The sequence below is a fragment of the Sus scrofa genome, chromosome 6 (assembly GCF_000003025.6).
Source record: "Sus scrofa isolate TJ Tabasco breed Duroc chromosome 6, Sscrofa11.1, whole genome shotgun sequence".
Lineage (NCBI taxonomy): Eukaryota > Metazoa > Chordata > Mammalia > Artiodactyla > Suidae > Sus > Sus scrofa.
This window is the reverse complement of record NC_010448.4, coordinates 114978617-114991273: the sequence shown is the minus strand read 5'-3', so window position 1 is coordinate 114991273 and position 12657 is coordinate 114978617. Positions and strand designations below refer to the sequence as shown.

At 39.3% G+C, this 12657-nt stretch overlaps 1 protein-coding gene across 2 annotated transcripts in view; it reads left to right on the top strand.

Moving 5' to 3' along the window:
* DSC2 (desmocollin 2) overlaps nt 1-9015 on the top strand; it is a 39074-nt gene extending 30059 nt beyond the window's left edge. The window contains exons 13-17 of one of the 2 annotated variants that reach the window (XM_021096210.1): nt 2870-3106; nt 4018-4142; nt 5848-6138; nt 6685-6730; nt 6818-9015. In XM_021096210.1, the coding sequence (XP_020951869.1) occupies nt 2870-3106; nt 4018-4142; nt 5848-6138; nt 6685-6720 (689 nt within the window). In that variant the 3' untranslated portion in view covers nt 6721-6730; nt 6818-9015. The remainder of the gene's footprint in view (nt 1-2869; nt 3107-4017; nt 4143-5847; nt 6139-6684; nt 6731-6817) is intronic. The other variant, XM_021096208.1, reaches the window with a different exon arrangement.

The window sequence follows — 12657 nt, the reverse complement described above, 5'->3', positions numbered from 1 at the left end:
TGAGCTGAATGGAAGTTGCTTTTAAAATGCCCCAAATGGTATTCATCCCCATGCTTTCAATGAATGTGCTTCCACTTCCTATTATAATAGACCAGTTGCTCTGTGAACTGTCAGAATTTTCAGTGTTTTTTAACCACAGCATTCCAGCACACATATGGGAATATGTGAGAAATAATCTTATATTTGGATGTGATTTCTACTGATCTGGTATCATGATATCATTTCTTTTTACGTAATGTTAAAGAAGGTGGTAATTTTAAAAAATATTCTTACTTAGTACAATGAAACATTGGCAGGATTATGCTCATCAAAACTTTGTTAGTTTAGGAGTTCTCTGGTGGCTCAGTGGGTTGGGGATCCAGTGTTGTCACTGCAGTGGCTCGGGTCATTGCTATGGTTCAGGTTTGATCCCTGGCCCAGGAACTTTGACCATGCCATACATATGATCACAAAAAAAAAAAAAAAAAAAACGGGGGCATTCTTGTTGTGGCACTCTTGTGGGCAGTAACAAACTCAACTAGTATCCATTAGGATGCAGGTTCGATCCCTGGCCTCGCTCAGTGGGTTAAGGATCTGGTGTTGCTGTGGCTGTGGTGTAGGCCAGCAGCTGTAGCTCCAATTTGACCCCTAGCCTGGGAACTTCCATATGCCATAGGAACTTTAATAAAGTTTTACTGGGTGGTGAAATAGCCCCAAAGCCTGGAAAATGCCAAGTTAAGAAGAACAAACCCTAAAGAGGCTTTAGGTAAAACATACTGTTTATTCTTCATGGGTATTAGTTAACTCATGTGTAAAATAGAGGAAGTAAGGAATATAATCAATGCAGTAGACTGTGGCACATTATAAATCATAAATTTTGATTGTGTTAGTCTTTTTTTTTTTTTGTCTTTTTTTTTTAGGGCTGCACCTGTGGCATAGGGAGGTTCCCAGGCTAGGGGGTCTAATCGGAGCTGTAGCTGCTGGCCTACACCACAGCCACAGCCACACCAGATCTGAGCCGAGTCTGCGACCTATGCCATAGCTCACAGCGATGCCGGATCCTTAACGCACTGAGCAAGGCCAGGAATCGAACCTGCAACCTCATGGTTCCTAGTTGGATTTGTTTCTGCTGCACCACGATGGGAACGCCTGTTTTTTGTTGTTGTTGTTGTTGTTTTTTAAATAACATGTGTCTGCACTGCAGCACATGGACATTGCCAGGCCAGGGAGCGAACCAGAGCTGTTACAGAGACAATGCTGAGTAGTTACAACGAAGCCACCGGGGGAGTCCTATTATTATTATTTCCTACACAAATGTAGACTTCCTAGGTTATAACCATGCTTTCTTTTTTTTTTTTAGGGCTGCATGCATGGTATATGGGGGTTCCCAGGCTAGAGGTCAAATTGGAACTGTAGCTAACGGCTTATGCCACAGCTCACAGCAATGCTGGATCCTCGACCCACTGAGTGAGGCCAGGAGTCAAACCCACAACCTCATGGTTCCTGGTTGGGTTTGTTTCTGCTGTACTACAGTGGGAACTCCAACCATGCTTTCTTTTAAAACTAGCTAAATGCAATGATTTTTTTAACCCAATTATCCAAGTTTATATTTAGAGCTTCAAATATAAAGTAATGAAAATGTGACACTGGGCTAGTGAAGTAGGGAAGGATTATTCTGGGGCATGGGCATGTATAATCTACATTTTGAGTAGTTGTACATTTTTAGCTCTGTATCCAAGACTGTGTGGGATTTTGGCCTGGATATTTTCTACTCTTGACTGAAAAAAAAAAAAAAAATATTGAAACCAGAGTTCCCTGGCGGCATAGTGGGTTAAGGATCCAGTATTGTCACTGCTTTGACTTGGGTCTCAGCTATGCTAATGATTCAGTCCCTGGCCTGGGGACTTCTGCACACTGAAGTCACAGCCATAGATAGATAGATAGATAGATAGATAGATAGATAGATAGATAAAAAATGAAAAGTGTATAGTTGGTCCCAGTGTCTTGTGGGACCACAAGAAGTTCCAGCAGCATGACTCATGCCGTGATAATATATTCAAGGTTTGGCATACTATATGAAAACAAAGTAAAGGGAAACATCCTAAATTTCATACCATGAAATCCTCTGATGAATCATGCATAAAAGAAAATATACACTGACTGGTTATATTAACATTTTAAGAGATGTGATAAAATTCGGTCTCTTGATGAGTTGTTTATGACAGAAAGGATATGTTTTATTTATTTAATTTTTGGCCACACCTGTGGCATGTGGAAGCTCCCAGGACAGGGATCGAACCTACGTCATAGTAATGCCCTGAGCCACAGCAGTGACAGATGCCAATCCTTAACTAATGGGCCACCAGGGAACTCCAGTTTATGGACAGATATACAAACAGATTATTACAAAAGCCAAGAGACTTTTTTTTTTTTTTTTTTTTTATATTTCTTGGGCCGCTTCCACGGCATATGGAGATTCCCAGGCCAGGGGTCTAATCGGAGCCGTAGCCACCAGCCTACGCCAGAGCCACAGCAATGCGGGATCTGAGCCACGTCTGCAACCTACACCACAGCTCACAGCAACGCAGGATCATTAACCCACTGAGCAAGGGCAGGGACCGAACCCGCAACCTCATGGTTCCTAGTCGGATTCGTTAACCACTGCGCCACGATGGAACTCCCAAGAGACTTTTATTTTAAAAAGGCATAGACAGACTTTTCTGTGATTAAAAAGACTATATCCATACACACTTACAATCATATAGCACTGGTGCCATACCCATCAGGAATATCCATCTGTAGAGAAATAAGATGACTATCCTGTTGCCCCTTATTTATGCTCCACAGAAATCAATGACATTCTGTAACACTTGGTTTTATTTTCTTTCAGATACAGCAGCACGTCTTTCCTATCAGAATGACCCTCAGTTTGGACAATACACAGTACCTGTGAGAGTTACGGATAGACTTGGCCAGTCACGCATCACTCAGTTAGACGTTGTATTATGTGACTGTATTACTGTAAATGACTGTGACATTCGTGCAAGTCCGATTGGTGGCAACGGAGGAGTGATACTTGGAACGTGGGCCATCCTTGCAATATTATTGGGCATAGCATTGCTATTTTGTAAGTCCTCTTGTGAATTCAGGTCATAGCCTTTAAAATAACTTTCAGCACATAGTCTTAGCATCAGCACTGTTATAGCCTAGGCTGCTCATTGGTCTATAGCTACCTGTCTTTTTAACACACACATTAAATTTATACATTGAAGTGGGGGAAGGAGTGGGATGGACTGGGAGTTAGGGGTTAGTAGATGCAAACTCTTACATTTAGAATGGATAAGCAATGAGATCCTGCTGTGTAGCACAGGGAACTATCTCCAATCACTAGTGATAGAACATGATAGAAGATAATATGAGAAAAAGAGTGTATATTTATGTGTAACTGGGTTATTTTGCTGTACAGCAAAAATTGAAAGAACATTGTAAATCAACTTAATAAAATTAAAAAAAAAAAAAAAAAAAAAAGTCCAGGGAGTTCCCATAGTAGCTCAGCCAAAACAAATCTGACTAGTATCCATGACGATGCAGGTTCCATCCCTGGCCTTGTTTAATAGGTTGGGAATCCGGCGTGGCTGTAGGGGTGTAGGTCCCAGACACAACTTTGATCTGGCATTGCTGTGGCTGTGGTGTGGGCGGGCTGCTACAGCTCTGATTCGACCCCTAGACTCCTAGCCTGAGAACGTCTAGATGCTGTGGGTGCAGCCCTAAAAAGTGACAAAAAAAGAAAAAAGAAAGCACCGTCAGGTATAGTTCCGGTGCTGTCCTAGTTAGGATAAACATAAAATTCAGCATAGAAATACAGCACTTTGCATGTTCTTATTTGTGTATAGCTGGTGAGGGCAGCCTTTTGCACTGGATGCTACTTTGACACAGGCAGTGATATTTGTGTTTTCTGGAACGTTGTCTTCCTGTTTGTCACCATTGACTCTTAACATTTTTTTATGATAAACTGAGGGAATTTCTGTCATCCTCCAGGTATCCTGTTTACCTTAGTCTGTGGGGCTACTGGGACAGCCAAAAAACCAAAAGTATTCCCTGATGATTTAGCCCAGCAGAACCTCATCGTGTCAAACACTGAAGCTCCAGGCGATGACAAAGTGGTAAACTGTCTTTTCAAAATAAACACCAAGGACAAATTAGCCTCACTAACTTTAATGATCTTTGGGCAAGTTTCTTTTGAAATCAGGTAACTTACAATACGTACAATGTCTTCAGCCCCATAGGACACATAAAATGCCATTGTCCTGTGGTGATATATGACATTTCAGTTTGGCCATATCATGTTACTTAATAGTAAAAATCCTTTGGCATGTCATTGTTTTCTATTTTGAATGTGTCATGGCTTCAATTTTAGACCCAGTCTTATTTTATATATTGAAACTGCTGGTTGTACTGTAAAGACGTTTCATTTAGTTATTCACAGATCACCAGCATAATGGTTGTAATTATTTTCTGGCAACAGTAATAAAAAGACGACAGGCTTTGATCAGTGTGGGAAGCACTTTAATGGAGACGGTCAGGCTGTAATATAGGTGAGAAAGAAGCAATAATGTTAACAAGTGAATGCACTGCTCCCACTTTGATTTCTAGCCTAGGATGTATAGGAGGAGGAACAGGTAAATTCCCTACAAAAAACATAATCGATGATTGAAGGAGGAACAGTATAGAAAACAAAAGGATGATAGCATCTAGGAGAGTATTAGAAAAAATAAAACTTAGAGTTTCTTACAAAAACATGGCATAGAAAATTAGTGACCAGAGCTTTGGTATTCTTATTTTCTCTGCCAATTTATTTTTATTTAATTATATCACAAGGATTTAGTATTGCTGTGAAGATTTTTCTATGGCAACCTTCGTTTAAGTTTGTTTTAGTTGAAGGGAACCTCCCTTAGGCACTGAATAAAAATACCAGTTAGTGTTTCTGTTTCTGTTCTAGTCAGCTGAAGGGACTGAATTTAGATTCAGGGTAAATCCATGTGAGACAATAGTGTGGAATTCTAATTTTGAGGTGTGAGATGCTGGAAGGATTTAACAAATGAAGTTGTACAGTAGTCTAAGAAGTTTGGGGAGTTTTTTTGATTAAAGTATAAGTTGATTTACAATGTTATGCCAATTTCTGCTGTACAGTAAAGTGACCAAGTCATATATATATGACTTGGATGGATATATATATATATATATATATATATATATATGGATATCCATCCATATATATATATATATGGATGGATATCGATATTCCCTTTCTTATATTATCTTCCAGCATGATCTAGCCCAAGAGACTGGATATAGTTCCCTGTGCTATACAGTAGGACCTCATTGCTTATCAATTCTAAATGTAATAGTTTGCATATATCACCCCCAAACTCTCAGTCCGTCCTACTCCCTCCCCCTTCCCTCTTGGCAACTACAAACCTGTTCTCTGGGATTCTGTTTCTGTTTTGTAGACAGGTTCTTTTGTGCCCTATTTTAGATTCCACATATAAGTGATAGCATGTGTCAATGTCTTTTTCTTTCTGACTTACTTCACTTAGTGTGAGAATCTCTCATTGTATCAGAAGTTTCAAAGAGGGCATATACATCAGGCTTTGCAACTTGTCTCAAGGTTCAGACCACTTACGTCTGCAGTCAGCTTCTTGTATTGCACAGAGTTAGGTGCTCAGAATTGCCAAGACCGATCTAATTCCTGCCCTCAGAACACTTAGCATGAAAATTCATGGCATTATCAGTATGGTTTGTTCTTTTTCTAATTTTCTTGTTCTTGTTCTCCTCTGTATTTCCCCAATGCCAACCTTTTTGCTTCAGTATTCCACGAATGGTTTCACCACCCATACCATGGGCGGTTCTGCCCAGGGAATTTGTGGCACCATGGGATCTGGAGTGAAAAATGGAGGACAGGAGACGATTGAAATGGTGAAAGGAGGGCACCAGACCTTGGAGTCCTGCCAGGGGGCTGGGCATCACCACACCCTGGAATCGTGTCGGGGAGGTGGACAGCACACCCTGGATTCCTGCAGAGGAGGACAAATAGAGACGGACCACTGCAAATACACTTGCTCCGAGTGGTACAGTTACACGCAGCCCCGTCTTGGCGAAGTGAGTTTCCTGAACTATCCTACAATCCTATTCTGCTTTCTTTTCAACTTTCTAAATGATTACCATCTAGTAGCCTTTGTGTTCAGTGAATGATTAACCTACTAACTGGAAGTTTGATTTTCCTTTATTTTGATTTGGTGACCATCAGATGCTAAGTGGATATTTTCTTTTCCTCGTATTTTGTTGGATTTTTAATTCTTGCTGAAATAACGAGATGATATTTAAATTCTTTTTCTTATGCCTTTGTGTTACCATTTCTCATTGGACGAGTCATATCTTAAAAACCACAAGTGTGGTGGGCCAAGGCAATTCCCGCCTGCCCAGTCACTAATGCCTATCTGGAAAGCTCTGAGCCCACATCCATTCAAGTTCAGTTTCATGGATGCATTTTGCTTTAGCCATAATTTTGCAAGAGAAAGCAGTGATTACTTAAAAGGGACACTTGTATACTTGCTGCCACATGTGTGACGTTTAGAAACATGCTATGTAGTGTATTGATGGTGTGATTTATGATATAGACCAATCATGTGCGTTTTTTATATGTAGGAATCCATTAGAGGACACACTCTGATTAAAAATTAAACAATGAAAGGTAAATCAAAGCAATTATTTTTATGCTAATAAGTCTTGGTGTTTAAAATAATAATAATAAAATGTGTTGTGTTTTTCCCCTTGGCAGAAGGTCCGGCTGTGTAATCAGGATGACAGTCATGCGCACGCTCAAGACTATGTCCTTACATATAAATATGAAGGAAGAGGATCAGCGGCTGGTTCTGTGGGTTGTTGCAGTGAACGGCAAGAAGAAGATGGGCTTGAGTTTTTGGATCATTTGGAACCCAAATTTAGGACACTAGCAGAAACATGCATGAAGAGATGAGCGTGTTCTAATTTGTCTACAGACGCCAGTAGCTTTATTGTCTTTTGTTTTTTGTTTTGTTTTGTTTTGTTTTTTAATTAGTACAAGGCAGGCTTTTTAAAAAAGAGAAGATGCTATGTTTGGGGCTTTTCCGCCTTGATTTTGTTGGGATCTCTTTTAACCAGATGCACATTTGCAGAGGGATGCTATAAATAAGTACACAAACTTCCCATTTTTACGTAGTTTTTAATTACTTGTCGTCCACCTAAGGACACCTGCAGATAGCAAAATTAAGGAAGTCTGCATTATTGTTTACATTTGGGTATAAGGACAGCAACCAACTGAGAGTGCAATAAAATGTAATTAATTCAAGTCTACAACATAGATTACTTGAAGTAGAACCGAATGGAAAATTGTAGAGGCCTTGCTTTACCAGTATCTTCATCACCTAATTAATTAATTGTTTGAGTGGTGCTAGAAGACTGCTGTTCTAAACATTCTAAAGTGTATATACTGCATTTTTAATATTGTTTTAGTCTTGAGGCATGACTTTCTTCATAATGCAAATGGAGATTCCCAACCAAGCGTTGACTATTATAATTCCATTTTATTGGAGTTTACTTTCTACTTTGTATTCCCTGAAATCCAGCACTGAATTTACATTTCCTCTGTTACCCACCCTCTCTGCAAAATTTAAATTTAAAAAGTGCTTTAAGAATGTATTTTTACTCCTGCAAGGTTTTGGTCTTTGGTTCTTCATTCATCTTTCTGTCTTTCTCTCTCCTCCTCTCTTCCCCTCTCTCCCCCTCTCCCTCTCTTTCTCTTCTTTTCTTAAAATTCCTACTTGGTTGGAGACTATAAATATTTTTAAAAGCCATCTCCCTTTTCCTCTCTTATTAAGTGAGTTATTCTGTGTTTCTGTTTTATGTAAGCACATGTATTCTTGGCTTTTCTTAAAATAGACATAATGTTGACTTTATTGTTCCAAATATCTTGGTGATTGCTTCAATACTTCCTCAACAAAGACCCTTTCATTCTGCCATCAAAAAGTAGAAATATGCCATGCTTTTATTAGATGTAACATTTTATGTTAACAAAAGGACTAGTGTAATTAAAATTGGGATGTGGATATTTAGTATATAGTAGTGTATTTACAGTTCATTATTGCAAAGACACAGTTTATAACTGCAAAATAGTGATGGTTTTTGAAATAAGCCTTGAAATATAGGGATCATGAAAGCTCTCTAGGAATAACTGTTTTATAGTTTTTTAGATGAGATAGCTAGTTATGTCTATGTGTTTGTAAAGTTTTTTAAAAATATTTTTGGATTACAGTTCTTAACAAATGTAGAAGTGCTCCAAATTATATGAATTTTGAATTTTAAGACAAAATTAAACTTAATAGCCATACAAAATCCAGACTAATTCTACAGCTAATTTCAGTCAATGAATTTTGATGTATGTTAACTGTATGGACATTTTAAATATATTTCTAATATTTAGGATTGTTAATAATATGTCTATTTTGAATTCACAAAGTTGGCTTTTGACTTATTTTTAAGGATTAACATTGGGTAATTTGATAATCAGTTTGTCTTTTCAACATTTTCATTTCTGCTCAGTCAAAAATACTATTTCTCAAAGTTATTTTTAATAAATTTTGTATAAAATTCTTGTATATTACTAGTTATGATAAATAGGTTTTAAAAATCAGTGTGCTTGCTAATCATATTTCTGATATGAGTTTATGGGATTATATTTTTCTTACTTAAAGAAGTAACTCTCCTTTTTAGAATTCTGTTCTGCTTTTTAGAATTTGATTTGGAAAGTTAATTGGTCCATTGTTATCACCGCTTTTATCTAATTTTACTATTCTAAAGACTGTGATGCTGTGGGATATTGGTTAATTTGCGTAATTTGTCTCTTTTTTTTTTTCTCATCATAAAATGGGTAATAATAGAACTCCTTTCCTAGGGTGGCTGTAAGACATTTGAATAAAAAATAGTTTTCAAGCATGAAAATCACTCAGAGTGGTCCACCTAAAAGGCACTCCTAGTGAAACTAAGTATTTTTAAATAAGTCACATGTACAACCCATTTCATATTAACAAAACTCAATTAAGAAATTGGATAGGAGTTCCCGTCGTGGCGCAGTGGTTAACGAATCTGACTAGGAACCATGAGGTTGCGGGTTCGATCCCTGCCCTTGCTCAGTGGGTTAACGATCCGGCGTTGCCGTGAACTGTGGTGTAGGTTGCAGACGCGGCTCGGATCCTGCGTTGCTGTGGCTCTGGCATAGGCCGGTGGCTACAGCTCCGATTAGACCCCTAGCCTGGGAACCTCCATATGCCGCAGGAGCAGCCCAGGAAATAGCAAAAAGACAAAAAAAAAAAAAAAGAAAAAAGACGTTGGATAATAAAAAAGGTTTGGTTGGTGTTTTTTTTTTTTTTTTTTGACTTTAGAATGTTTGTCAGTTGGCCATATGTTTCTTCATCATATTCCTCTGATGACTGGGTTTCTATATCCAGTGGTTCTGAACATATTGCAGATTGCTGATGTTTCTGCAAAGGATGGCTTTGTTTGAAATACTGTGAAATGACTGTTCCAATTGGAAAGAAGATCCACTTCTTAAAATGGCACTAATTCTAAAGCTTTATAAATAATTACATGTGCTCAAGAATCCTCCAGTCAAGCCCATCTTGAAATCCCCAGATTTTGCCCTGGTAGACCCCTTAGGCAGTAAAGTCCTGAGGACAAAATACTTTTCCTTCTGCATACCCAAAGCCATCCCTTTTTCCACTTCTTTGAATAATGAAGCTCCAAGAGGTTACACCATATCTAGGTAGATCTGCAGCTCTTACCCCAGTTCTTCAGTTCTGCTAGAAGACCCCTATTGACCTAGTACTTTTAACTCCTGTGTCTGAAGACAGAGTATGTTACCACATCCAGTCAGGCTGTCCTGAGTTTCCTGTACAAATAGTGTCTTCTTTCTTTCTTTCTTTCTTTCTTTTTTTTTTTTTTTTTTTTTTTTTAGGGCCACACCTGCGACATATGGAGGTTTCCAGGCCAGGTGTCCCATCGGAGCTATAGCCTCGGTCTACACCAGAGCCACAGCAACATGGGATCTGAGCCGAGTCTGCAACCTACACCACAGCTCATGGCAACACCAGATCCTTAACCCACTGAGCAAGGTTAGGGATCAAACCTGCGTCCTCATGGATGCTAGTCATGTTCATTAACCACTGAGCCATGACGGGAACTCCAATAGTGTCTTCTTTCTAATTACTTAGGCCTGAAGCTGAGAAGCCTCAGTTTCTCTCTCTTGTCTGCAGAGTACATCCTGTTTGTTGTCCTGAATTGCCAGACTTTCTGAGAATTTTAAACACAATTTCATGTGTTCTCTCCTTTTTTTTTGCGTGTAGTGATTTAATGCCTCCCCAGTACAGCAATATAAAGTCTTCCTAGTATAGACTGTTCATGCTGGTATGAGAAGAAACAAGATGAATCAGCTACTCTAGGTGCCCACACACTAGCACAGGACAAGGCATGGTGTCATTGTCCCTTGCACCCCTACAGGACATCCAGGCAGAGCTAAGGGGTTAGAACTATGGAGTTTCTGCTAGTTGCCTGCTTGCTTTTAGTTGTGCTAGGATGCAAGGATGAGGATGGAGCAAAATATTGTTTCTCTCACAGTTGGCAAATATTAGGGTGGCCTTGCTGAAATAGTTTGCTTGCATTTTTTTTTTTTTTTTTTTTTTTTTTTTTTGGAGTGGTTCTCAGATCATCAGCTTCAGAATCACAGGGTTTTGTTTGTTAAAAATCCCTCATTGAGGGGAGTTCCCGTCATGGCTCAGTGGAAATGAATCTGACTAGTATTCATGAGGATGCAGGTTTGATCCTTGGCCTTACTTAGTGAGTTAAGGATCCAGCATTGCTGTGAACTGTGGTGTAGGTTGTGGACGTGGCTCGGATCTGGCGGTGCTGTGGCTGTGGTGTAGGCCAGCAGCTACAGCTCTGATTTGACCCCTGGCCTGGGAACCTCCATGTGCTGCAAGTTCAGCCATAAAAAGACAAAAAAAAAAATCCCTCATTGAATCAGAATCAGAGGGAGGACAGGCTTTGGGGAAAAAGTGTGGAAGTCTGCACTTTTTAGTAAGTTGCCTAAGTCATTTTTACATCCATTAAAGATTGAGAACCATGGATAGGGATGAGTAACTGGATGTGGGAGATTATTTGAAAGTTTATAAAACTGCAGTATTTTAAGTTTGCTTCTTCATATAAGATACATTAAGCAAAATGCTAGAAATGCACCAGAGCGGAGACACATTAGTTGGTGAAATGCTACCAGTTCAGTAAATTAATCATTTCAGAATGAACTCTGTGTTCTGTAATTCCTGCCAACCACTTGGAGGGGAACTTGAGGCATAGTCTCGAGGTAAGATCATGGGACAAGGACACTCAGGAAATGCTCACTAAAAATGAACTGATTTTGCCATATAAATGCCTCTAGCCAATAAAATGTATTCAAATTATGTTGCAAACATCCCCAAAACAAATCAAGGTTGCCAAATCTCCAGAAACAAATAGGACAAGGAAAGTCAATACCAGGTGCAACATGTGACTCTGCCTATGAGGTGACAGCTGTTTGGCAGTCCTGTGCTGTCCTGGGGAAGCTGTGTCAGGTAGGGGGACAGGCAGTGCTCACTGGATGATCATGAGGGCTAGGAGCTTCAGAAGGACCTATGAAACAGGGAAGGGATGTGGGGAAAAGTCAAGAGTTTTTAGCTTAAGGAATGTTAATGGGTCAATTGGAAAATCTCCAGGAACTAAGGACATGAGGTGAAACTACATAGAATGAGACATTCATAAAGACAGGGTTGAAAGGAGGCAGGCAGAAGTCAACCTACAGAACTTTGATGCAAAACGACCAGTCAAGGAGTTCCCGTCATGGTGCAGTGGTTAACGAATCCGACTAGGAACCAGGAGGTTGCGGGTTCGATCCCTGCCCTTGCTCAGTGGGTTAAGGATCCGGTGTTGCCATGAGCTGTGGTGTAGGTTGCAGACGTGGCTCGGATCCTGCGTTGCTGTGGTTCTGGTGTAGGCTGGCAGCTACAGCTCCGATTAGACCCCTAGCCTGGGAATCTCCATATGCTGCAGGAGCGGCCCCAGAAAAGGCAAAAAGACAAAAAAAAAAAAAAAAAAAAAAAAAAAAAGTCAAATCAGGTAAAAGGAATTTATCCTGAAAAGGTAAGATAATGGTGCAAAAATTCCACATACATGCAAAAGTGCTTAATGTCAGTTTGTGAAACTGGATAATTGGAAATAAACTAAATGTCCTATCATAGGAACATGAATGATTTATAATACATTATTGTAATACAGGGTACCATAACTGAGGGTGACGGATATAGTGATGTGGGTGCTGACTTTGTAGTCTGAAAGATATGAATCCAAATTGCAACTCTGTTCTCACTAACTGAGGAATCTTGGTAAGTCAAGGAAGCCTCACGTTTCTTATATGTAAAATGGGGACAGAAAAATAGGAATAAATGAGGTGACACATCTTAGTTCTTGGTTCATGAATATATCAATAGCTATGGTTATGACAATAGAATATCATGCAATTTTTTTTTATTTTGAAGGCTACTTAATTAATAAAAGGTA